This window comes from Heliconius melpomene, chromosome 10 (assembly GCF_056956725.1).
Source record: "Heliconius melpomene rosina isolate 202511_hmr_F chromosome 10, ASM5695672v1, whole genome shotgun sequence".
NCBI classification, from domain to species: domain Eukaryota; kingdom Metazoa; phylum Arthropoda; class Insecta; order Lepidoptera; family Nymphalidae; genus Heliconius; species Heliconius melpomene.
Window position 1 is genome coordinate 281,473 of NC_140398.1, and position 25,420 is coordinate 306,892.

Here is a 25,420-nt window from a genome sequence, read left to right on the forward strand (position 1 = left end):
CGTAGGTAAAGGTAAAAAAACGCAGGTAGTGTTTTTATATTATCAATAATTTATTTAGAATTAGTATGAATATTTTTAACTATTTTATTTATTCCACACTTACGAAAGAAATATACATTTTAGCAAAACGAATAAAAATTTGAACGTAGCGGGGTTTGAGTCCGCGCCTCTTGGAAACCGTCCAAGCGCTCTGACCGCTAACTATAGTCAGCTACCTCCGTAGTGTACCTACCTACCTACGCGGGTGTGACTGTTGTGCGACGACACGGCGCCTGCGGGGGTTCGATCCCCACTTGACAGAATTAATTATTATTTATAAACATTTTCTTCGCTTTCAGGGATATTAACACACAATGCCTCTTAGCACTGTGTCCCTGCTGTGCGCGAAGCTGATTATAGATTATCTTCGTAAAAGAAGTTGATTATATTAAGCCTTAAGATACTTACCTACTAGAGATATCAATAATAATGCAATCATTTCACAAGTAAGTTTTTTTATTAAATATGTCGAGAAATATGACAACACAATTAAATAAGAATAAAGAAGATTTTATAATTATCATTTGAAATAAAACTAGTTGTAAAGTACATTTAACAATTATAATAATTCTTGTCATTATATTGTAACGTCATAGTAAATTAATAAAAAAAAAATACATTGTTAATACGAGTATATTTCATTGGAAAATTTTTTAATCATTCCACAGGTACTCAGATCCACCATTTTTAATTTTTGATTTTTGTATATTTTTGTTTAAAAGCATCGGTCAATATTAGATCACTTACCTTCGTTCGTTATATTTACATATAATTATTACTTAAATGCTATGTTATTCTTAATTACAAAGTTCGTAAAATAGAAGATTGATATAATAATCTACTTTTTTACATATAGTGCTCAATACTTTAAAACTATTTACAATAATTCCTTAAAACTTTCACACTTGTAATGTTAGCGCCATCTGCTGTCAGATAGGTGTTACGACACCAATTAGAATATAGTATATTTTATTTTAAATCTAAAATTATATTAAAACTAGCGTCATCTATCTCTCAATAGCGAGACATGTGCTTTTAGTTCCTGGTAGTGTGTAAAAACTCCCACTAAATGCACGCCGCGTACTATAAATCATAAAATTATAAGAATCTCCACATATCTCTTACTTTAAAAAGGTAAATTATATTTTATTTTTTCGTAATCTGTAAATTAAAAACTATTTTAAATGTAACATGTCATAACTAGCGCCATCTATCCTTCAGTAGCGATTCTCTGCGGTTTCAGTTTCTGTTCGTGTCTAATAATCTCCGCTAGATGTCGCACCGCCGTTTCCATATCGTCCATGTTTATTTTGCTGAAGGTGAGTCGTACGTATTGACAAGGAGCGCTCCCGTCGTAGAGGAAGGCCTGTCCTGGTACTAACATAAGGCCTCGTTCAAATGCCGTGTGGAAAACCTGAAATTATAGACTGCGTAAAGAATCCAAATATAAAAGGACTTTTAAATTAATTATGACAAAAATGTCAGTATTGTCAGTAATACGGGAAGCTAGCTAGTCTGAAACAATAATATTGTCTATCGGTTATGTGACGTGTCGATTAATGTACCGACAAAGTTTAATAATCAATTAAACTTATAACGTTACGTCCCTAAATAAAGGTAAACGCTTTGTTCTCAACAAAACATCAGCTTAATACAACAAATTATTATAATTTTTCGTTTTTTTTTACCACAAATTCCAATTAAATTCTCGTGATAAGATAAAGCGTTTATCACAACACTTGTTATTTTAATTTGCAGATTAAAATAATTATTATACTTTTTTTACAAATACGTAATTGTTATCATGTTTTCGTTCGAGTTGATTTCTTAGTAACTATATAATCTTGCATAAAAAGTATATTAATCAAACGAATTATACTTACATTAGAAAATTAAAATCTTAGTCACAGATTAAATGTATTTAAGCCACAAAAATGATAAAGAATGTTTTTTTAGGCCTAGTATTAAACTGAGTAAGATGATTCTCGTTTTTTTTATTCCAGTAACGAGGCAAATCGTGGCGAAAAATTCTGAAAAAACGCAATTCCTTAAGAATTGAGTGAAAAATGCTGAAAGAAATTGTCTTGTTGCGAAGGCCATGCCATCCCTGCTGTGTGCGGGTTAGAGCAACGAGCTAAAAAATATTCCCTCGTAAGAAGATTAAAGTATTTAAATTTGAATAATATGTGTAAAAATGTTGAAATGGAATCTGAGAATGGAATTAAAAAAATATCACTTACCATATTATAAACATCATCAACACCTCTAACTCTCAGCCAGTGGAACAGCCCCGCTTTAGGCGAGACCCAGTCCCCGAGCCCCGCTACGCCGCGTAGCGCGTCGCTGAGGGCGCTACGCCGTAGCTCGTAGAAGGAGCGCGTAGAGTGCAAGTGGGAGGCGAGCGCGCTACGGTTTGAGAGGAGGCGGTAGAGGATTGCCTGGAATTATAATATTAATAATTATTATTGTTATATAATAAATATATCCTTTCTAGTAATGTTTTGTTTTAAAGTTTAAAAATCAATATATTTTAATAAATTTAATTTAATTAAAATTTAATATATTATAATTTATAATTAGATTCTGCTGCGTTTAAGTGTTGAAGCGTGTTAAATATTTCCCATTTTATTTGTATTTCATTGCATTTTCTTTGTATTAAGGAATGACCTTGTTATGCGGCACTCTTAATTACATTTATACAAATTGATTGACCATACTATAGAGGAGTTATCTACAACAACAATATTAATTGTCTCCTGTTTCACATCGAAACATAGGTATGCGAACAACTCACTGCGATGACGTAGTTTAAGTAAAAAGCCAATTGTTTAGTTAAAATTGACCTCTCCCCTCAACAATAACAATATAAAATATAAGAATCAATATCGCATGTGTCGTTTCTTATCACACAAAGATGCGATAACCAGTGATACGTTGTTATGCAGACGTTTTATTAAAAATTACATTTAGCTTGTTACACCCCCCTTTTGACTTAATAATTTCATTTTTGAATGTTTTGTTTCGTAACGAAATAAAAATAATTTAGCACCAAAGTGCAGTTAGTACTATATTATGATGGAGTCCAAATTCTTGTCTCTCGTAGTCTTCAATTTCACGCTTGGTCTCGTATTCTTCTTTGCTGTGTGATAAGAACATAAGACCTAGAGGTAAAACACTCAGTAAACCAGTCTCTTCTCCAATTCAAAACGATGAGGAGCGCAACTAGTAATCACATTTTACTTCACCAGAACGAGGAAATTAAAAAAGATAAATTCCCCGATTGCGAATCAAACCCAAAACCCCCACAATCAGATATATATAATCAAACGCTCGTCACCGTCCACGGCGACACCGAGGCCTCACTCATAACGTCAAACCTGACTTGCTTATCCTTACAGATATGATGTTATCGTTTCTCTCTTATATATAACTAAGTTATAGTTTATCAAATATAAGTACCGCGGCGTCGTGCGGCTCCGTCCCTGCGGATAGGTCTATGTGCGCGCGCGTCGTCATTAAAAATGGCATTAATTACAACGATTTAGAACGAAGACTTTTTAATTTTTGGTAAAATTATAGAATAGTAAAAACTGTGGTTTAAAGTGATGCTGACAAAAACACTCTGTATATAATATAATAATATAAAGTGATAACTTTCTTCGGGTTATCTGACTCACTCGCTTATAGATACTTATTTATGGTTTAACACAAGATTTATGAATGAATAACAAAAGTAATCATTGGTCTTACAATCGTATGTCCAGTTAAGGTGCCGTCTAAGTTTAATTTTTTGTATATATTTTCTAAAATATTTTTCTTTCTTTAACTATGTCTGATGACTGTCACTATAAAACGCTAAAATGCCATATACATATGTAGGTAGGTAGGTACAAAAAAATCAATAAATGATAAATTTTCGACGTAGTTTTTATCTTATCTTTTTTAAAACGTAGACTTAATTATCAAGGTCAATTAAGAAATAATACTTTTTATATTTTCTACACAGCAGTGTTAGTCTAGTCTAGTGATAAAAACACCCAAATTAAAAAAAAACTTTAAATTTTAAATTCAAGTATTTCTGGCGGACACACAATAAAGTTATTTACTGCTTAGTTGAATACTTAATTATTATTTGTGTATATTTCTAAGGGTCTTGGCGCCGAGGACTTGGACCTGAACTGTAAACGAGACGTCTGTTTATTCGATCCTCACTCGGGCGAACAACTATACTTACATTATTTTTTAACATTTTTAAAGGGTTATTTCGCACTTAGGAAAGGTAAATACTTATTTAGAACAACAATATAAATAAATTGTAACAAGCGTATAAGAATTTCGACGTAGCTTGATGATCGTATGGCTTAGTGGTCAGAGGCCTGCTATATGCGGGATATAAGAAAAAATAAATAATAAACACTGACCTGCGCCAAAGTGCAAGAGTGCAGTATCTCCGCCTGCGCGTGCAGCTCCGCGCGGTGCAGCAGGGCGCTGGGCGCCGTCATCCAGCCCGCCCTCAGCCCCGCGCTGATCACCTTGGACAACGAGTCCAGGCGGATGACCCGGCCGCAGACGTCCATGGACAGGAAAGATGGGGGTACCGCCTGGGTTTTGAAAAATATTATGTTTAGTCTATATTATATTTATGTCCACTAAATATATGTAGTTTCATCTATCCACAGAATACGCAGAGTTCGGCGGAAAGTGGTACCTAAATGGAGTGTCTCAATATTAGGTTCCCTCTGCCTACCCTACTGTATCCAGGATACAGCGTGAAGCTGATTTAATTTAATGTACATTATATAGTCTATATAGTTCCCTAAAACATTTAGTCTTGAGAGATTAACAGAACAGATTGACATAAAGTTTGATCACCAAATATGATCCTGATGCAAAGAGTGTCAAACCGCTCAGAATAAAATATTAAATAATTCATCACCCCGAGTGGAAATCGAACCCGACAATCCAGTCATTCTCCTGATTGCTACTCCTTAATGTGAAAATAGGAAATACCAGCTCTTATCTAATCATCAGACGAACTTAAGTTTTGTGGTGTTTTGTATAAAGAGCTGGGTACAATGATGTTTTTGTAATACATTAATATTATACCACATAAACAATGATAGTAAAAACAATAAGCTCTCCTCTGAGAGGGAGGAGTGTCCCGCCGCCACGATCATCACATAATCTATTACTGCATAAAAAATATGTCATTGTAAATGTAAATAATAAAAAATAAATAAATCTATGTATGTGGTAAGGTATTTGTACTTATAATAGTAGTTGTTAATTGTAAAATATACCATTTGAATAATTTCAACACTAATAAACATAAATAACTTATGAATACAGTTTTAATTTGATGACCTATCGGAACGTCACAGATAACAAAAAATAATTAATAAAAAATAAAATTTACATAATGATATATGTATATTAATTTGTTTTAATGAATGACTTGCACGAACTTGTCTTATGAAATACATAATATATAAGTATGCAAAAATCATTTCTTTCTTTCTCTTGACATCACACTAACATATTATTATGTAAAAGTTGTTGAGGCCACATGTACTCTATACGTAAAGGCGACAGGTGTGGGGTTCGATTCCCACTCTGGCCAATGACCCATTAATTCATTATTTAAATTATTATTTTTTTTAATTTTCTCGTTCTGTTAACAAGGCAAAAGCGGTGTTCAGTTCCGCCACTCAACAAGTAATGTAAAAGTAGTAAAAAAGAACGTAGAGCCACATATACATTTCATATTAAAAAAAAAATAATAAGACACATTATCTTTTTAATCTTTTTTGTTTTATAAAAGTAATAATGGTTTTAATTATTCATTAATAGAAACGACACATTGAGGCCTGTCTTATTTAAATAAAGATAAAAATATATTTCAATTAACCGTGTTAGTGAATATAATATCGTTTAGAATAAAAGATATAATACTTACGTGTAATTTCGTTTTTAATTACTCAGTACCTACTAAATGTTTATCTAGGAATGCGGATATGAGAATTGAGGAAGTATTTGTTTATTTATTTTAACATAAACAAAACTTATAAGTGTTCCTATTAGATATACGCACAGTAGTAAAGCGTTTTAAACACGTATAATCTGATAAGAAAAAAAATTTTTTAGAATAGTCATCTTCGTAAATACATTGGATTTCTGCTATGAAGTTAATATATTGTCACCGGACCCCAACAGGAAGTGGATCGAAGTAGTTAATACACACCTACGTTATGTTAAAATAGGTGAAACAAAATAATATAATATGTAATAATATAGCGATAGATATTGCGTGTCGGGTGAAGGAACTCACCGCCGCATTTGTCAAAATTAAAGTAGTTCATACCGTCGAGTGGAACCACGCTGCCCACGGCCGTTACGTAGACAACCTGACGCCACTGCGCCACGACTGCCTCCAATCATTTTAACAATTTTTACAATGTCATTACTCTAACAAAAATATTAACGATCTGTTTTTTTAATGCCAATATTAATGTCAAAATTTTAATTGCAACATTTTATTACGTACTAGAAGTTACTTTGCATAAAAACTTGTAAGACCGCGTCTCACTAATTACAAAACGTATAAAGAATTAGACATGACGCAAACGCTTTACACTTTTTATGACCAGTTTCATTTTGCAAATAACAAGTTTTTGCTTTTAGGCGGTATTGTAGCTATTACTTATTAATTATCTATTTTCCATAACATTTTATGACATCTAAGTAAAAACAAACTGTTGTTAAATGAATGCAAAATATAATTCACTTGTATAATCTATCATCATGAAATGGCGTATACAGCTTAGATTATATGATCGAGCTGGTCTGGTGATGGAGATAGAACTTGAATAATGGACCTCTTCAGTCACCTCATATAATTTAAAACTATAAATAAAGCACATTGTACATAATTTATGGACTTGGCAAAAGCGTGGTTTGAGACCGAATTATAGAGGCAGTGCGTGTCGAGTCTCAACACCACAGCGAACAAATAAATTCCCACTTGATATACAACAAATAAAACTAAATATTCTATTACCAAAAACAAGTAAAACATCTTACCCCATCGTAATTCAAAAACATATAAGGATCGTCTTCAACAATAAGAAAATCGTATTTGCAGGCGATCTCATATATCGACCTCCGTCTCTCCTCGCTCAGCACTGTGCCAGTGGGGTTGTTGCCGGTGGGTATCAGGTACATAACGCGAGGCATCTTCAACCCGCGAGTGAGTCTTTCATTTAACATTGTTTCTAGAGAGTCGGGTAACATGCCGTCCTCATCTTCTGGCACTCCGAGTATTTCAGGTGTGTAGGGTTTCAGCTGTAACAAATATATTATAACTTAGCTTTAGCACCTCCATACATATGAGTCATCAACTGCTGGAATAAATTATAACATGCGAAAATGTAACATCGAATTACTAAATTCTTCACCTTTTGGTATTTTAACACTACAAGTCAGATCTTATTTGCAAGATGCCTTCATATTTATTCCTTTTTTTCCGTTTTACGCTATATCCCACATAAAACTGTTGTCGGTGAGAAGTGAGAACCTAGTGGTGAGACACTACGCTGCCAATACATCGTTTCCAATTTTCAATACTTATCAAATCAAAGATGTGAAAATAAAATGCCCCTTATTGGCAATCAATCCCACACCTATTCCCCCCCAAGGAGTCATCATCTAAAATTTAACTAAATCTACGATGGCTATCTGGTAGTAAACGCTGCGGTTGTAGGTTCGATCCCCGCTCGGGAGAATGATTACATTACTTTAAGTTATTAACATTACCCTGATTTCAAAAAATAAATGACGTTAAATTCCACCACTCTATAAGCAGAATAACAAAGATTTATTAAAGTGTGAGACTTGGAAGTGTGTGGAAAAAAATACATTTAACACAAAGAACTAAAAATACCTACAGCACTATGTATCCCTGTATACGAGTACTCGGTGGTCAGTACGGGGTCGCCCTCGTTGAGCAGCAGCTCCACACACTGGTAGATGCCGTGTTGAGCGCCGTTGGTGACCAGCACGTCGCGGCTCTCGGGTAGGGGGGGAGGTCGGTGCAGTTCTTGTTGGAACTGACGGAGTTCACTAAGGAGGGAGGGAAGGCTGTGGAATTAATGATAAATTAGTAAAATAAACTTATAAATATTGTCTTAGTTACCAACTTATCCCGTTAAGACGCAAGTTGGTAACTATATATATATATATATATATATATATATATATATATATATATATATACATATATACATATATATCTATATATATATATATATATATATATATATATATATATATATATATATATATATAGATATATATGTTCAAGATTAAGTAAAAGAATAAAAAAAAGGTTATAAAATAGCTTTATCGAAAGCGTTTTATATTTGGTTTGTATAAATATACTAACTTTCACCCGTGACCAGTTCACACGGTCGGGTTTATTCCGACCACAGATGCAGTGGGGTACATTGAATTAACCCGATTTAATATCTTATCTTCGGTAGATGGGGTATCAAACACAAAAAACCATTTGTTCCAGTACATAGGTACTGAGTTTAACGTGTCCAAACATATTCTTTACATTAGTATTATTTATATATAAATATTCCGTTATATTTAATTCCCTTACCCTTGTGAAGGTATGTATTGCAAGGCGGGCGCGAGGTCCTTCTCCTCCAGAACCATTGTGCTACCACTTCGCGTGGTGAGCTCGAGGCGCGTGAAAGGAAATATAGCTTCATTGGGCATGCCCTCCGCCAGAGATAACATCTGTTTGCCCACTTTGTATGCAAGGGATGCTGAGGACACAAAAAATAAAGATAATGGTTTTATTGAAGTAATACCTTCTTATAACCGGCTATTTCGACACTAGAAAGAGAATCAAAAGCATAGGGTGCTTCCGGTCGGCCTAGAATTATGAAATTCTGCAACTAGCATCTACTAGGTAGTACTAATTTAGGAAAAAATCTGAAAACTATACATTTGTGTTTATATAATCAAAGTCCGACGCTGTGTCGTCACGGCGCCGGTGCCGTCATTCAGTAGAAATATTTCAAACAGATACGAGTACATTCGCATCGTATTGTACTCATCTTTGAAAACAATGAAGGAAAAGAAGAGGAAGTGTATGCTATAGGTAAAGCTTAAAAGGAGGAACATTTTGAAATATTTAAAAAAAACCTTTACTTTTATTGAGAGGATTCTTTTATTAAAAATATTTTATTGTTATGAAATATTTATTTTGAAGCGTCATTATATTCAAAATATTGAAATAAGCCAATAACTTTACTTTATAAAAATTTGCAATTAATCTTATCGCTTCAGGTCAAAGGAGATTTGTCGTGTGTTCGGTAAAAATGTAAACAAATCTTATACATCATGTTTCTTTTTGTTATAGATACAAAGATATCATATCTGATGTTTTGTCTACATCGAATAAATTACTAGAATTGATCGAGAGAGATAAACTGAACTATATCACGCTTTGTTCCGCATATAGCAGGGGAGGAGAAAGAGAGACACAGAGATTACCGTCAAGGTGGAATGTCTTTACATTTCAGCTCTCCGTTTGTGCTTGAAATCAAGACAAAGCAACACTTTTTCTTGAAATATAAATATTTTAATTAATCCAAATGGAATTCGAATCCATCACCATCGTGTTAATAGTTATTCTACTGCGGCACGACAGTCTCAAGATTTAGTGAATGTAGAAATTACTAAATATCATATCAAAATCTATATTTTTTGATTGACTTTATATTTTCATGTAAAAATTAAGAGAGAAGACTCAAAAGAATGAAACCTTTCGAGTTAGTGTAGTGCATAGCAGTTCAGTGGTGAAAGTGTAATCGTAAATATAAAGAACACATTAACTAAGTGTCTTCCCCTTAAATAGAGACAATAAGAAAAGTGCCGATGGACACAATCTTAGCATAGTATTGTTTATTATAAAAGTAGATTAAAATTAAATTACTCATTAGTCAACGTAATGGCTAGATCGTAATATAACATTATTAGTGTAAGTAAGTTTGTATACGCTAATAATAAATATAAAAAAAAATGTAAAAATTAAGAATTTATTAAAAATTACAATATATACTATAATTTAAAAGAGTACTACTTTGTAAAGTACTATATCACTTTATGTAATATCTGTTTTCTTTTTATTAGTAACAATAACCCCTCGACAACTGCCGAGTATCAATTACAACTTAATATACATAATTTTACATCTCATTTCACATATTTGAATTTAAGAATTATCGTTTTTAATTATTTATTATCAAAATTATCAATAAAATAAAAGGCACGGCGCGTTCTTGACTGATAACTGTTATCAGTAATTTGTTTATGAAGAGCTACGTGAGTGTTAAGAGGATTAAATTATTTTTAGGAGGAAATATATGAAAAAAATATATTTTTTATCGTTAATAATATAAATGTATTTTTTTATTTCATAATTATATCATGGTAGGAAGATTGATAGGGAATAATTGAATTATCTGTAATAATATATAAATATTATTTATTTTTTATTTACCTAACGGAAACGAAAACACATTAGAAAATATTTTTTTTGTAGCTACGTACAAGAAAGAAAATGAAACAATTACAAAATACAGTCATGGCGCAGGAGCACCACCATAACTGTAAACGTGACAGGTTCTGGGTTCGAAACCACTCTCGGAAATGAAATAGTACCAAAGGAAACGAGTTCTGCCACTCAACTCGCAGAATCGAACGTGATCGTGAAACGAAATTGTCAATTGTGATTTATAATATCTTTTACTTTGTTGTTATTATTATTAAGCCTTATCTAAAGTGGTTAAGGAACATAGTATAAGGGACACTGAGAAGGAGGCTATCAAAGCGTTGTCGATACCTTACATGTGTATATACATATATAATTGAGTACCCCTGCACAGCTTCGCCCGCTTTTTTATTTAAATGTATTTAGGAAAAAATGGTTGATTATTTTAGAAATGTTGTTGTTTCGATTGTTTTGTGAAAATTCCAAAGGTTTAAAGGATTAGTAAGCACAAAATACAAAATCATAAAAAAATGTCGTATTTCGGGAGTATGTCAGTTCCGGCAGTACGGTTTCAGAATTCATTTAAGTACGTCCTATCGTCCTATATCCAGAAGTTGCAGAACGAGGCCGTCGCGGCGCAGCGGCACAAGTGACTGTACGCGACGGTGTCGGTTCGATCCCCACTCGAGGAAAGTGAAATATTTATTTAAGTTTATATTTCCATTTTTACGCCCTATAAAACGTGAACTTATTAAAAAAATCTTAAATACTTACTGATTTGTCTCGTCAACGCTGGCTGTCTCTTCAAGGCTCGCTTACTAAGGAACCTGGTATAGTCCTTCTCATCCAAAACCCTATATTTATTATTTACACTGCACTCATCTTCTTTGTAGAATTTGAAAATATCTTCGACATTATGGGAATATTTCTTTTTAGTTACGGTGTAAATCGGTCTTACGTCGAGTAAACTTTTGACTAATTTTATATTCATTTTTGATACTTGCGATGAAACTGACATTTCTATTTTTTAAACACTTGTCAATTAAGAAAATATATTTTTATTTAATGAATTAATTAGTTATAAAAAAATATTTTTTTTTTCTTTTAATAGGTGCCAACGTTATGGACCGTCTGTGTCGGACATAAAGTACGTTATGAGTAGACGTGAGCAAAAGATAAGTTGAAAAATATTTTTGTTAATACTAATTATTATAGATAGGAGTCAATGAGTATATCAAGTCGCGTCGGTACGAGATAAAATAAAACTTGACTTCCATTTTGGAAAGTCCACGTTAATATTTCTATTTCTTTAATAACTATCTATAGGACTAACATACTGACTGATATGACTTAAAAATACTTAAAAATGATAATTGATTGAATTTTAAATATACTAACCATTGTGAAAATATTTTTTAATATCACATTTCCAAATACACAGTATAGGTACGACTTAATGTTCGCAATGTTAACGCCGCACTCCATCTTTATTCACTTTTCCTAATTGAAATGTGCAGCAAAATATGAAACTACCTTCATTTTTTACATTTTTGTAATTCAATTATTTTACTACCCATATGTTTATAATATTCATAGTCAAATAGACAAAAGAGAAAGTCATGGCTCTATCTACAGATTTTTCCCAGGAGGGGCCTCGCCTTCAGTGGTTTAATTAGTTTAATGACAGTTTGTATACAGTTTTAATATTTGATGTAGGTATACAGTTGTACGCAGTAGTTGCAGATTTAATCAATTCGTTTTCAATGTGTGTTTCAAATAAGACAATGCAATGTCTTAAAAATACTGCCAAATTTGAGGCCGTTGAAATGCAGGGGCGTTGCACAAGACTATAACGACGGTTGCGGGTACGATCCACACTCGAGGGAATATCATAATATTTTTGTCTTCGTTCTAGCACACAGACAAAACACCCGGAGTTGAATGCCGCCACACAATATGCAATGCCTCGAAAAAATCAGGGGAAAGTGGGTTACGGAGTGTCTTAACACTAGGTTCCATCATTTTTTTAGCTATTGCCAATTTTTTTTTTAATATATTTAATTTCGTTCACTTGTTCCATTATTTTTCCATGTAAACTGATCTTGTGTTCCTTTTTCATTTCTATCAAATACTAAAACATTTTTATTACTCGCATTCTGGCACAGACCATTATCTTCACCCCTTTCTTTTAGAGTGGTGACGAAAGCCTGCAACTCGCGAATGCGAGAACCAACAGCATCAGAATTGATGATGCCATGACCACATTTGTAATTTCGTTTCCATGTCGATTTGTTAATTAAATAATATGTAAAATATTTTACTCTATAGTAAGGTAATATAAAAGTAATAAAATAATTAATTAGATACGTTTTAATGGTTGCAATTACTTTGAAATGTAATTTCCTTATTGTTATCAGCAGGTAATAAGCCAAGGCCAACTTCTCTTCCTATCTCCAATTGTTAACAACTAAACAATTGTTAACTAACTAACAATGGCCCGCAACTTCACTTGCGTGAAGTTCATCACTCTTGTTATGCATTTACGATCCTTTGTCACATATGCTTGCAGTAGGTAGGCAAAGAGAGCCCAGTGACAAGACACTCTTTTCTCCCCTTTCAATTAAATTTGGGACATACCTAGTTGAGCTGCAACCCAACGCAACTCTCATAGACTTCTCAAGGCGTCGAGTACACACAAACACGTGTGTTTACTAAATGAATGACAGATTATATTATTTCTATACTATTGTTTTATGACGCATTTTTTTATTATAGTAATATTGAATGTACAGACATTGCTGTTACTGTTTATTCATATTTAACCTGCATTTTTAGGAAACCGCGTATACGAATATATTAGTAGTAGATAAAACAACAATAATATTCAATTTATTTTTAACACTTAAAACTATAAATTTTCAAGGTAGGAGGCGAAGGTATTTCACTTCCTGTTGGCGTCGCTGCTGTACTGGACTCGGGGAGTAACCTGAATTTAAATTTATAAGCATACATTTATATTGTCAAGTGAAAATATTTTTAAAATAGGTCCGTCGCGTATAGCGGGATAGGCAGAGGCGAGCTATTGCTAAGACACTCTGTTCCTCACTTTTTGCAGAATTTTCGAGCCATTGCGTGTTTTGGTGGCGCTTTGTTTTGCCTCTTTACGAGACGGAGGAAAGTAAAGTATAAATAAATAATAATTCATACCTCAGAGTTGCATTGGAATCCTCAACAGTTTTTCAAAAAAACGTCATACGTCTATACATATAATACCTAGTAATAGAATTACTCGAGGAAGTAAAATATTTATTTAAATATATATTTTCCTTTGTTCGCTCTGGTGTAGAGGCAATAGCGCGGCGTTTAGTTACTTAACATGCAATGCCTTCAGAATTCGGCGGAAAGTGGAGAACGAAGTGTCTTAACGCCAGGTTCAGCCTGTCTACCCTGCTGTTTGCCTAATACAGCGTCATTTTTATGTAATATTTTCGTTCATTTTCATCATATTTATGTAAAGATGACTTCGAGATAACTTTAACACAATGACATTGTAAAGGTTAATGAACGAAGTTTTATATTATAAATTATTTTAATGATATATCTACTTATCGTCGCGCGAGGCATTACATCATTTATATATAATATTTCTATTACACATTTTGTAGTTTCAAATATTATCCTAGTAGGTAGAGTTTCCTCTGTTGATTTGAAGACATTGAATATTAAGACATTACTTCATATCTATGTTCCATAAGAAGGTAAATAAGATAAATAGAACGAAATGTCTTAAAATGAGGTCTCTGTCTCTCTGTAATGTTACCGCATGACCCGCGAGCATTGTCCAGCCAAGTCTTCGAATGAGGGCAGCGGGCGCGGCGCGGCGCTGCGCAGCGTTAAGTACGGTGCGCCCGCGCACACCGCGCGACGCGTCTGTACAGAATACACATACCTATATCTATTATTAACCAAACATTAACAATCAGTACGTCAAATGAGTATATACTCGTATGACGGGTGACCAGTGACGACGTAACGTACTTAAAACATTTATGCACTAGATGCTTTGCACTCGCAGTTGCAGTTACAGTTGTCTTTTTCAGTTATATACTTATTTTTAATTAGGCGTAATATTTATAGGAAATAATATTTATTCTATGAAATTAAATATTAGCCAAGTAGCTTATTGTACCTCGTATCATATAACAAGTAATAAATACTTACAGCTTCTTTATTATTCTCCATTTCATATAGTTTCTTGTTGAGGTCGTGTTTTAACCCTTGCATGAGGACGAAATTCTTCTCTAATATTCCTTGAAGACCTGTAATTATATGTCATTATCACAATTTCATTTTTCTTTTCCAAAACTTAAACTTTTATAAATAACTAACTCTAACTCTTTTATAATTTTTAAAATATAGGTATCGATTATTTCTCGATAAATAACAAATTTCAATTATAACGAGTAATTCCTTAGATTGACCATACGTTCAACTAACATTTCAGCTTTATAATATTAGTATAGATACCTGCTTTTTCTAAAAGTTCATCGAGATCTTGTACCGGATCCGGATATTCTGCTGTAACTGGCGCAAGTAGTTTAGGAGATTGTGGTGAAGATGACACGAGCGTACACGCGAGTGGTTCTGTATCAACACATCATCATACATTTGTGTACTTTTACATCCCCGAATGGGAATCCATCCATCGCCACCTACTGGGTTCTATTAAGAAACCTTTCGAAATAGGTATACAAAATTTCATCCAAATCAGAAAGACTTATCCCCCAAATTAGTCCATCTATTAAAGAGTATCAGGGTGACAAGAATTAAGAATTAAACTTTCACTTGAACTACGCAATTACTTGTTAAATAAACTAAATGGTATATATATTCTAATATACCAAGATATGTTTGCAACGTACTTACGACTATAGTCACTATTAATGTAGAAAACGACGGAAGCTCTTAAGCTCTGCTCCTTTTGCAAATTTTTGTTGATAGTCTACTCCTATTGGCCATAGCCCATAGCGCCCTGCACATCACATTGCCTTCAACATTTTTTCGTAACGTATATGGACTGATAATGTTCTATTTCATTACATGTTCTATTTGAAGCAATAGTTTCTGATATTACCGCGTTCAACCAAACATATATAAGCATATATGTATAGATAGCATATGTGAATAAAAAAGGAGTAACATAGTCTTTAAGTACCCATTAAATCAGCAGGTAGTTCCCAAAATGAAGGTCTTCGTGCCCTCAGCGTATCTCTGGGAGGCGGTAACAGAGTGCCTTCCTTATCTCCTATATCTATGACGCAGACAAAGTCACAGCAAGTCACCAGTAACTCGGGACGATCGAAACGGGTGCTTTCACTGAAAGATTTAAGATGTATGCAAAAAACGAGTATAATATGTATAGGGTAATCTTCACTGTTATACATAAGAAAAGAAATTAGAAAAATCTCACAGATCTTTTTTCTTCCTTCCATTTAACATATGGTCTATATCGGGCTGTAACTGCAGTCCACCGCTAGAAGCCTGGAACACGCTGGAGCCGCGTCGAGAGTGCACTTGCGGTGTGCATTCTGATTCTTTTTGTCTGGGAGGACCTTGAAACATCAGTTAAATTATACTGGTTGTAACATCATACAAGTTAAATTAAACAGGGTACCTATACTTTAAATATCTTTTGCTGCGTTTTGTCTCTAGACAGTAAGAACATAGTGTTGAGACTCTGCATTCATCATGCATTACCCCATTTTTACCATCCCACACATAGCAGGGCTTCGACGACTTCATCATATTCTTACCAGGATGTATGCAAAAAGTTCCAAACTCCACCTTCTTCCCAAGCACGCCCAAAAATGGAAACTTAATTTTAACAGTTTGAAGGAGACACTCTTCATACAGATCCCAAATGTGTAAGTGCTGAAATAAAAAGCTATTCTTAATATATTTTATAAAAACCTTGAACTTGTTGTTTCCGGTTTGTGGTCGGTGTTCATTACTTTACAAGTGATCGATATACACATTGACCATGTTTATTTTTTGCTCAATTATTACTCATTTTAATTACTAAACATTATTATATCGATGGCAAGCAATCTATGAAGAATACATTCTGATATCAATAATGAATGCTTATATTAACTCCTGACGCAACAGGAATGGTGTTCTGTCTGTGTGTCTGACTGTATTCTTTCTAGGGCACTGTATTCCTGGATTAATAAACCGATTCGAAAACTGTTTTTTAATAGAATACCTCGTTCATAGCAGTGGCCTTTAGATAGCTTAGGTTTGTTTTATGAAAATGAGATAAGTAGTTTAATAGGTACGAGCATATTGTTATGAGGTTGTGATACATGTGGTCGGCATTTTTAAAGTTTTAATGAATTCCTTGTAGCGATTATATGAGTCGGTATAATAATGCTCTTTACCGAGTCGATATAGTAAGCTATATAGTGGATATAATTTGTACTTGCCAGATTAATATGTCTTTTCAGTGTGATTTCTACACTACGGTACGAGATTATTTTCACATTTTTAAAAAAAAAATATAGATCCTAATTATATATCATAACTGACAGTTTTCTTTTCACACACTCTAAATAACGTATTTAATTCGCATTTTCCATGTACTGTAACGTACTCGTAAACAGTTTTTTAACGTACTGTTTAATATAATAAAGATGCTCTTTTCCAGAGCTTGACAAATCCTATATTATTTCATATTATTATTTTCTGCGTTAAAGAATACATACCCACCATACTTACACAATTACCACAAAATGCAACAACAATTTCCATACTAGCCACCACAGCAACGTCCAACACGACGGCCGCACCCGGGACCGGGAGAGTGGAGAACGGAGAGCCTTGCGGACTCTCCCAGAGGCGGACGACGCCGTCCGGGCTGCCTGTCGCCAGCAGGTGGAGGGAAGGGACCGAGTGGAAACATGACACACCCTGGGAAAATAACATTTTTAACACTTATTTCAGAAAATGTATAAGAATTTGAACGTCGGAATCTTTTAGAAACTTATTTATGTATGTTGTTAACATAATAAGTTCATGTAGCTTCACGCTGCATCCCGAATAATAAAGGAGGAGAACCTTCTGTTAAAACTATAATGTGTACTATAAGGCAATTATTTAACATTTTCAACTCAATAAAACTATATTAAAATACCATTGCAACACTATTATAACATGTAAATATTTCTAAACTCGTTCCGCTAGGTGGCGGTAATTTAATTATTTGGTCATTTTGTTACATTAATTTTATTATTTTGTTAAAATTGTCGTCAACGTCCATACCACTTTGAACACACCGGTTCTCGTCCGATCACCGAATTTAAGCAACGTCGGGCGCGGTCACAACACAAGAACAACAAAACCAAAGCGCAGCGTTGTGATCCCTCGACCGATAAGCGATTAACGAAAATTTGGCAATACTTGGGGAACAGAGTGTTTTATCACCAGGTTTCCTCTGCATACCGTGCTAAATTCGTGGCACAGCGTCAACCTAAAAAAATGAACGATAAATATTAAAACGACATACCCTTTGAACACGAAAAACATAGTCTTCCAACATCCCAGAAGTGTGTTTAGCCCTCACGCTGACACTGCTGTCCAGCGCGCAGGACAGCACCAGGTCCGCGGCCACAAGGCGGCGCACGGAGCGCGCGTGGAGGCGACGCCAGGTAGTTATGGTGCAGTAGGACGTGTGTGGGGGAGTGGTTAGTTCCTGTGGAATAATTGCTATTTTAAGAAAAAATCGTCCAACCGACTCAACCGAGTAATTCTCTCAGATTCAATTCTACCGACCGACACGAACACAATAACATATAATATAATATACAATTTTTATATACTAGACGTGCGAATAACGTTTAAAATAACTTGTACGCATTAAAATTTTAACGTAGCGGCACTTGAATCCGCCCCTGCATGACACCAAGTACAAATTGGATCATGTATTTAATGTGTTAATAATTTTTATACGATTTTTACAAAAATATGTTTCTTTCTTAAATTTGTTATTTAATTTAGTTTTAATTCTAAAGTACATTTTAAAAAATATATCAAATATAATATAACTTACCATCCAATAGTAACAATTAATATTGTCCGGCGTCTTTACGTAGAGGAGCGACACTCGCGGCTGCAGGAACCGAATCCGCGTCACGTCACCGCGCTCCGTGCCGAACACCAGCACTGAGTCATTGGGGCCCGGAGTGTACGCTAGACACTGGGAATGAGACAATTTACTTTACCTATGTGAGAAGAAATGTAACGGACGAAAGAACTCAAAACCCCGTCCCTTAAAACCCTCCTTTAAGTTAGCGCAGGACCTAGCACAGAATCTTAACATTTATGGTTTTGAAAGTTCGAAAGGAAGGACTCGAAGGAATTAATTATATTTTCATTTTCCCGATTTAGCAAGACAAAACACGGCGTTGACTTCCGCCATTCAATACGCAATGCCTCGAATCCGGATATAAAATGGAGAACGGCGTGTCATAGCACTAGCTTTTAGGTTCCCAGGTTCCCTCTGCCTACTCTGTTCTATGCAGGATACAGCGTAAGCTAAAAAACTGTTATCCTGTCTATAGGCTATCGAAAACAAAAATATTTTTCAAACTAAACAAGTAGTTATCGAGGTTAGCTCGTTGAACCAAACAAATTATTCAGCTTTATAGTATTAGTGTAGATAACATTCATACAGTAGGTATGTTGGGCAGCCCCGTGACGCAGTAGAGCGGAGAGTGCGTGAGAGTTGTGACGTCATATATGGTGAGGCTCCTGTCTGACGCCGACAGCAGCAGACACTGCACATCCTGTCACGTAAGAACATTACGAAAAATTTGTAAACGTAATTAAAAGGTTTTATGTTGTTTTATAATAAGTTATTTATTTCATTTTTTTAAGAAATACTTAACCAAAATTCAAATTATACATTTTGTTTTAAGAATAATTATATGAACTTAAGTTAAAAATATAGTTTCCTTATTTATAAAAACACTTCTTACGCTCATATAAATGGCGTCAGTTATCCAGCAGTTCCTGACGCGACGCCGCGCGCCGCTGCGGTGGTAGAACACCTGTAGCAGAGAATATAATAACTCTCTGAATTTGATCTGACACATAAGTACTTATTGATACAACTATTGACCTCTTATGTAATTATATTTTTTCAATCAGCAACACTAGTCACACGCCTGAGCCGCTGCTCCACGGCTGGCTTCCAATTATAAGTTAAGGAAATATACTATTTCAAACATAATAATTTAATGAGTGACTAAAATTTTCGAAATAAATACCTCATAAGCAGTAAGCAGCCGCAGGTCCCCCCCGCACACGGCCACGCGCCCCCCGCGCGACACCGCCGCGTAGCAGAAGGAGTCCTCGCGCTCTATACTCACTAGCTTTACTATCGTTTCTCTCTGAAATACACAAATAATACTATTTAAAAAAAAACAACTCCATGAAGTTCTTTTGTTTATGCCCTTTTTATACATTCTTTCTTATTTATTTATTTTTTTATACGGATCTCCAACTGTGGTACATATTGGTTTACATTACATACATTCTGAGGATATACTTGTACTATTACGTACAGTACAGTGCTGATACTGATGATGTAATTAAAGAGGTTACTGTTTCTCCTTTAGTTGGAGACGATTTTTCACGTTGATGAACCCATACAAATAAAATGTTTCTTATTACTAAAAGGGTTAGATGACTTCTCTAAGATATGTAGGTTCTTAGGTTAATTAATTTATTTTTTTATTTAAGGGACTGCAAGAACGCTCCCAGAAGATATACAAGTAATATCATAAAGTAAAGTAGGTCTTCTTATCATCTTTTAAGGGTTCTATACTAAAAGGGTAAAACAGGACCCTCTTACTAAAACTCCGCTGTCCTTCTGTGTAACTATACCTAGTTAGATAGACTGTTAGTTAGTACTTCGCCAGTTGAAATTTTCAAAGTTGATCAATTTTTGCCGCTATAACAGATACTAAAAGCTGAAATAAATATTTAAGGAAAATATAAAAAACATGATTTTTATCGTTTTTATGGATAATGGTACGGAACCTTCCTTGCGCGAGTCCAACACACACTTAGCTGGTGTTTCTTACATCACGCTGTATCTCATATGCATCTCGGTGGGCAGAGAGAGTCATAGGTCATCAATCACTAGTGAACATCAACCCCGTATATGTAATAAACTATGCTGAAACCTACCTTACAATACTTCATCTGCACCATCTCCTGAACCCCAACAGGCGTCCAGCGCTCGCAGCGGGCGGTGGTGGAGGTGGCGCCGGCCGCCGCCAGCCGCGCCACCACCTGCCGCCACCACACGCGCCCGCTGCTGAACGTGTCCAGCGTGCGGAACAGGTGGTGCGCGTGAGTTGTGAACCTGTTGTGACCTGATGGAGAAGAAGAAGAAATGATTGGATGGAGTGGATTGGTGATAAGGAATTACACATTATCGACTACGAAACTACTTAAATATTCGACATTAAGGTTTAAGGATAATAGTCTGCTTAATCAGTATTGGATTATTATTTATCGATCGATAATTGATAATGAATGAACCTTTATTAAGATGCGATAACAATACTTCGCCTAACTACAAAAATATTGCTCTTATTTTCGTCAAATTAATAGTTATTTTCTAGAATAAATAGTCGCAGGGGTGTGGTTTCGATCCCCGCTCGAGGGAATAAAGTATTATTTATTAATATTTAAATTTCTTGGCTGTGCCACTAAGGCAAAAGCCCGGTGTCGAGTTCCGCCACTCAACACGCAATGCATCGAAAAATTCGGCGTAAGATGGGGGGCGAAATGTCTTATTACAAGGTTGACTCTGCCTACCCTGCTATGTGCGGGATACAGCGTGAAGCTGATTTAAATACTTGTTGTATTTAATAATTTCAATATTAAATAAATTATAAATGTGGTCACACAAAACTTGCCAAATATATTATTGAATGCAGTGACAAAGCCACTCTCGTCTAAGAACAGAGCGTGCGTGGTGTGCGTCGCGGGCGGCGACGACGCGAACTCGATACCCTCCTCAGCCGCCGCTGCTCGCATTACTTCCTCTACACGCCTTCAAATGTTTTTTTATTATTTTTGTGTGATTAAATATTGTAACGGAATTGGTTAAATTAACAAATAACTTCTTAAAATAAGGATATACATATAAATTTCTTTAATTATGAATACTAATCTGGACGCATAAATTGTACTTAGATATATGAAAAAAAAGGAGTAAAGCAGTTTCCCGCTGTTGCCGCAGGGAGAGGTAATTTAGCGCTAAGACATTAGGTACTTTCCAGGGAAAGTAGGTATCAGGATACCTGATATTGGGTAGTGGATTGCGGAGCTCAGCTCTGCGGCTTATCTAACAGAGCGGGGAACAGTTTCAGTCGGACTTACGATTTATGAAGACAACTTATAATTTAACTAAATTATATTCGTTAATTACTATAAAATTATAAGCATTATTAACCTGTCTATGTCTTTCGCTGCATTTCTCTCCTTAGCCTTCTTAAAGCTCCTCCTGAGCTTGCTGAGCACGGCTGGCGTTAGCTTTTTCAACAGTTCCCGCGATAAGGACTCATCATCATCATCGCTAATTTTGAATATGAAATAAATTAATAATAGCATTAAGTAATATTTTTGGTACCGGCAGCTACAAGCTTTATTTGAGCGAGCAAGCGTTATTGAGCTGTTAATAAATATAAAATATAAATAGTACAAACCCCGACAAACTTTCATCTGAAACACTTCTAACGGAATAACTCCTCTCAAATATTTCGGAACACTCATCGTTAAGGGATTTTTGCGATTTTATAGACATTTTTAAAATGGTAAAGTAAATGATGTAACTTATTAGTTATTTTATCAATGTGCGTTGCTATTAGAGGTGAGCGCCATCTGTCGCTTGATAGTGCAACTATTATTATGTTGCAACTAAAGCGTTTTGTACAACACCATAAATATTTAGTTTTGTGCGTGTCCTTGTCAATAGATGGCATTGTAAAATACTTTGTATGCGTAGTGGTAATATAGGTGTCACATACATTTTTAGTGAAAATTTATGAAAATAATGTAAAAAAGTATAATATTATGATAGAAATATATTGAATATACATAAATAATTATGTAATTAATATATATAATAAGGAAGTTATTATAATCATAAAATAGAGGTAAGCAAGTAACTATAGCGGTATTGTACTAGTAAAAACATATTATATTTAAAAAAGTAATATATTCGCCATCTAGTGACCCGGAAATAAAATAAAATATCCAAACCAAGTTACATATAGGTGTTTTATAATATCACAGATGACGCTAACTAGGATGATACAAAATTGAAACAAGAGAATACTTGATCTATTGCTAATAATTGTTTATCCATTGTTTTAAGGACATTTACATAAAATGTCTCAAAATTAGACGAAAAGTGGAGAACTTGGTGTCTGAACGCTAAGTATCTCTGCCTATCCAACTAGAAGTAGATTTTTGTAATATACTCTGTTCTTCAAACAGAGATATTACTTCCTCAGACTAGATTATACCAAACTCCGGGAGTGGTCGTAAATAAAACAAAAGGCAAATGAACACTGTCTATCATATGTATGTATTAATACTTAAGTGTAACATTCCGCACTACGAGCTACGAGGGTACACAACGCAGCAGGAGGACAGGAGGACCCCTGGTAGATGCTGACCTCTATATCTAAGTAATTCATTAAGTAAATTGTATACGGAAAGCTCATTTGATCATTTGTTATTTCATTTTATTAAAAAGAGCAAGTTTTTATAACTTTGTTTTAATTTTAAGTTACATTACAATATTATTTATCATCACTCAGTCCTTATAGACAAAATAAACGAGTACAGGAGTGATCAAAATAGCATTAGATAGTTCGTAAATACTTTATGCGTAAGTCACATTATAAAAAACGCAGCGACGCTTACTAAGCGCACCAAATACATAAAAACCAATTTCTCCAATTTTCCTTCACGCTGTACCCTGCACACATCCGTGTCGACAGGGGGGGGGGGGGGACTCTCCCATTCCCCACTTTCCACCGAATACTGATTGCAATTTTTACACGTGCATATTAGAAAAGTAAATTTACTTAAAAAAGTCAATAAACCCTTAAGCTTTCAATGCAAATGCATAATTAAAAGCTTCTCAAAAATCGACATTTATTGTAATAACACTCATAATGTCACTTACATATGAAATAATTCCTTCAAGAAATCAATAAAGTTAGTAAATTATAGCGTTGAAATTACTAAAGAATAATATAAAAGAATACCATTATACATTTATTATTTATACACGTTTAAAGCGAAGCGAAAAATATAACACAAACAAATATAATGAAGGAAATATTGAGAACTTAAGTTATTTTTAGCCAAATTCAAAATTGCTTTGGTTCTAATTTTGTAAATTATAACGAGGCCTTGTTAATAAACCCGCCGTAAAAGTTTACGAAAGTATGGAAATAAGCTATAAGTTATTTATATTGCTTTTGTTTATTAAATATGCTGCGTATTGGTGGAACTCAACGCCGCAGACAGATCATATATAGATAATATTACACATTTTAATGTTATTTTTCAATGTAGTGTTACAAGGTAAATTATAAAAATCTGACAATCTTAGACCATTGACCACACTTGTAACTGTTACAAAAAAATAAAAAATAATGACACATGACAGATGTATTAACAAGACCGAAATAAAAAATATAAATAAAGAGAAAAAAAAATGCTTACAATATATCATACAAAATAACGGACGGCTCTATTACGTTAGAATAAATAAAAAAAACACTGATTTTTTTAATACTAAATTAACATGAATAGGAACTATGAACCACCTGCCTAAAAGTACAATAGAGTGGCCGCATTCCAAACAAAACTAATTAAATACACTATTTATCTATCAATTAGGTACTTATTAAATAAAATATACATATATTAATAATCAATTATATAAAAAATGGTTGAATGGACTCTACGAAGTGACAAACAGACATACTGCTTTATTTACTAATATTTACTTACTCTATAATTTTTATAATTATATCTTCATGTTTATTTTGTAGCGAAATTAATGTCTAACTTTGAACCTATTATAGTCAATTATAGTTGAATACATCAAGAAGTATAATGCAGCCGGCGAGTCGCGGCCGTTCTGAACTTGTGCGTATTGTCCACTCACGAATGTAATCAAAAATACAAAATACCTAAAATAAAATGTACGCAACCATCCACGGCTAACTTCAGAGCGGCCACGACACACTGACCGTACTGTAAATATAATAAAATTTGTTTCTATTACACATATGTATGTAATATGCCTAAGTAAGGAATATCTATATTATATGTACCTTAAATAAATAGCTTATACATTTATTATTGTACGAACGCGTATACATGTATTTTCGAATACAGCTCACATTTTACACTAAAATTACTTTATATACTTACTTACCACGACTCGTTGAATTATTTACAAATGTATTTTAAATTATAATAGAGCTAAATCTATTTATTACATTAGAAAGTTTTATGGAAATGATTTATCTTTTTATATTGATTTATCTATTTAGCCTGGCCTTTTCTGCTCTCTAAAGTTAGGTACTCATCGTGGGCGCATGCAGAGATTTTTTGACTCAAGGGGGGGAAATGGGGGAGGATAAGCTGCTTGCAGTAATTTACATGGCGGATGAAACTGGTTTTCAAATTCATAATAAGAAAATACAATTTAGTGTA

The 25,420-nt window shown here is 34.2% G+C and overlaps 2 protein-coding genes across 6 annotated transcripts; both read right to left on the minus strand.

The window, feature by feature from the left end:
- Positions 1–477: 477 nt before the first annotated feature.
- On the minus strand, positions 478–12,104 carry LOC146535015 (kynurenine/alpha-aminoadipate aminotransferase, mitochondrial). 5 transcript variants are annotated; one of them, XM_085191322.1, is made up of 8 exons: positions 12,002–12,104; positions 11,378–11,623; positions 8,702–8,870; positions 7,983–8,175; positions 7,120–7,380; positions 4,461–4,640; positions 2,280–2,477; positions 478–1,453 (listed from the first exon to the last, which is right to left on the minus strand). In XM_085191322.1, the coding sequence occupies exons 2-8, from the start codon at positions 11,619–11,621 to the stop codon at positions 1,250–1,252; spliced, it is 1,449 nt and encodes a 482-aa protein (XP_085047448.1). In that variant the 5' UTR covers positions 11,622–11,623; positions 12,002–12,104; the 3' UTR covers positions 478–1,249. The 5 variants fall into 5 exon arrangements, with proteins under 5 accessions (XP_085047448.1, XP_085047449.1, XP_085047447.1 ...); XM_085191323.1 differs by having other exon boundaries at positions 11,378–11,509; positions 12,002–12,093; XM_085191321.1 differs by having other exon boundaries at positions 11,378–11,637; positions 12,002–12,086.
- Positions 12,105–13,444: 1,340 nt separating this feature from the next.
- On the minus strand, positions 13,445–22,600 carry LOC146535016 (uncharacterized). The gene is made up of 16 exons (XM_085191416.1): positions 22,384–22,600; positions 22,131–22,253; positions 21,592–21,728; positions 20,855–21,042; positions 19,930–20,052; positions 19,639–19,710; positions 19,333–19,446; positions 18,711–18,857; positions 18,168–18,353; positions 17,381–17,572; positions 16,417–16,534; positions 16,074–16,215; positions 15,819–15,979; positions 15,131–15,247; positions 14,825–14,922; positions 13,445–14,533 (listed from the first exon to the last, which is right to left on the minus strand). Exons 1-16 carry the CDS (start codon positions 22,479–22,481, stop codon positions 14,420–14,422), a joined length of 2,130 nt encoding a protein of 709 aa, XP_085047542.1. The 5' UTR covers positions 22,482–22,600; the 3' UTR covers positions 13,445–14,419.
- Positions 22,601–25,420: the final 2,820 nt, after the last annotated feature.

Excerpts from the sequence above, each read along its gene's own strand:
- LOC146535015 (XM_085191322.1), bottom strand. The coding sequence starts at position 11,621 with ATGTCAGTTTCATCGCAAGTATCAAAAATGAATATAAAATTAGTCAAA. Across the intron at positions 8,871-11,377 it reads AGCGTTGACGAGACAAATCA|CATCCCTTGCATACAAAGTG; the intron begins GTAAGTATTTAA and ends TTGTGTCCTCAG. Across the intron at positions 1,454-2,279 it reads TTGATGATGTTTATAATATG|GTTTTCCACACGGCATTTGA; the intron begins GTAAGTGATATT and ends CTATAATTTCAG.
- LOC146535016 (XM_085191416.1), bottom strand. The coding sequence starts at position 22,481 with ATGTCTATAAAATCGCAAAAATCCCTTAACGATGAGTGTTCCGAAATA. Across the intron at positions 21,043-21,591 it reads TGCATTCAATAATATATTTG|GTCACAACAGGTTCACAACT; the intron begins GCAAGTTTTGTG and ends CTTCTCCATCAG. Across the intron at positions 16,535-17,380 it reads TTGCATTTTGTGGTAATTGT|CACTTACACATTTGGGATCT; the intron begins GTAAGTATGGTG and ends TTTTTATTTCAG.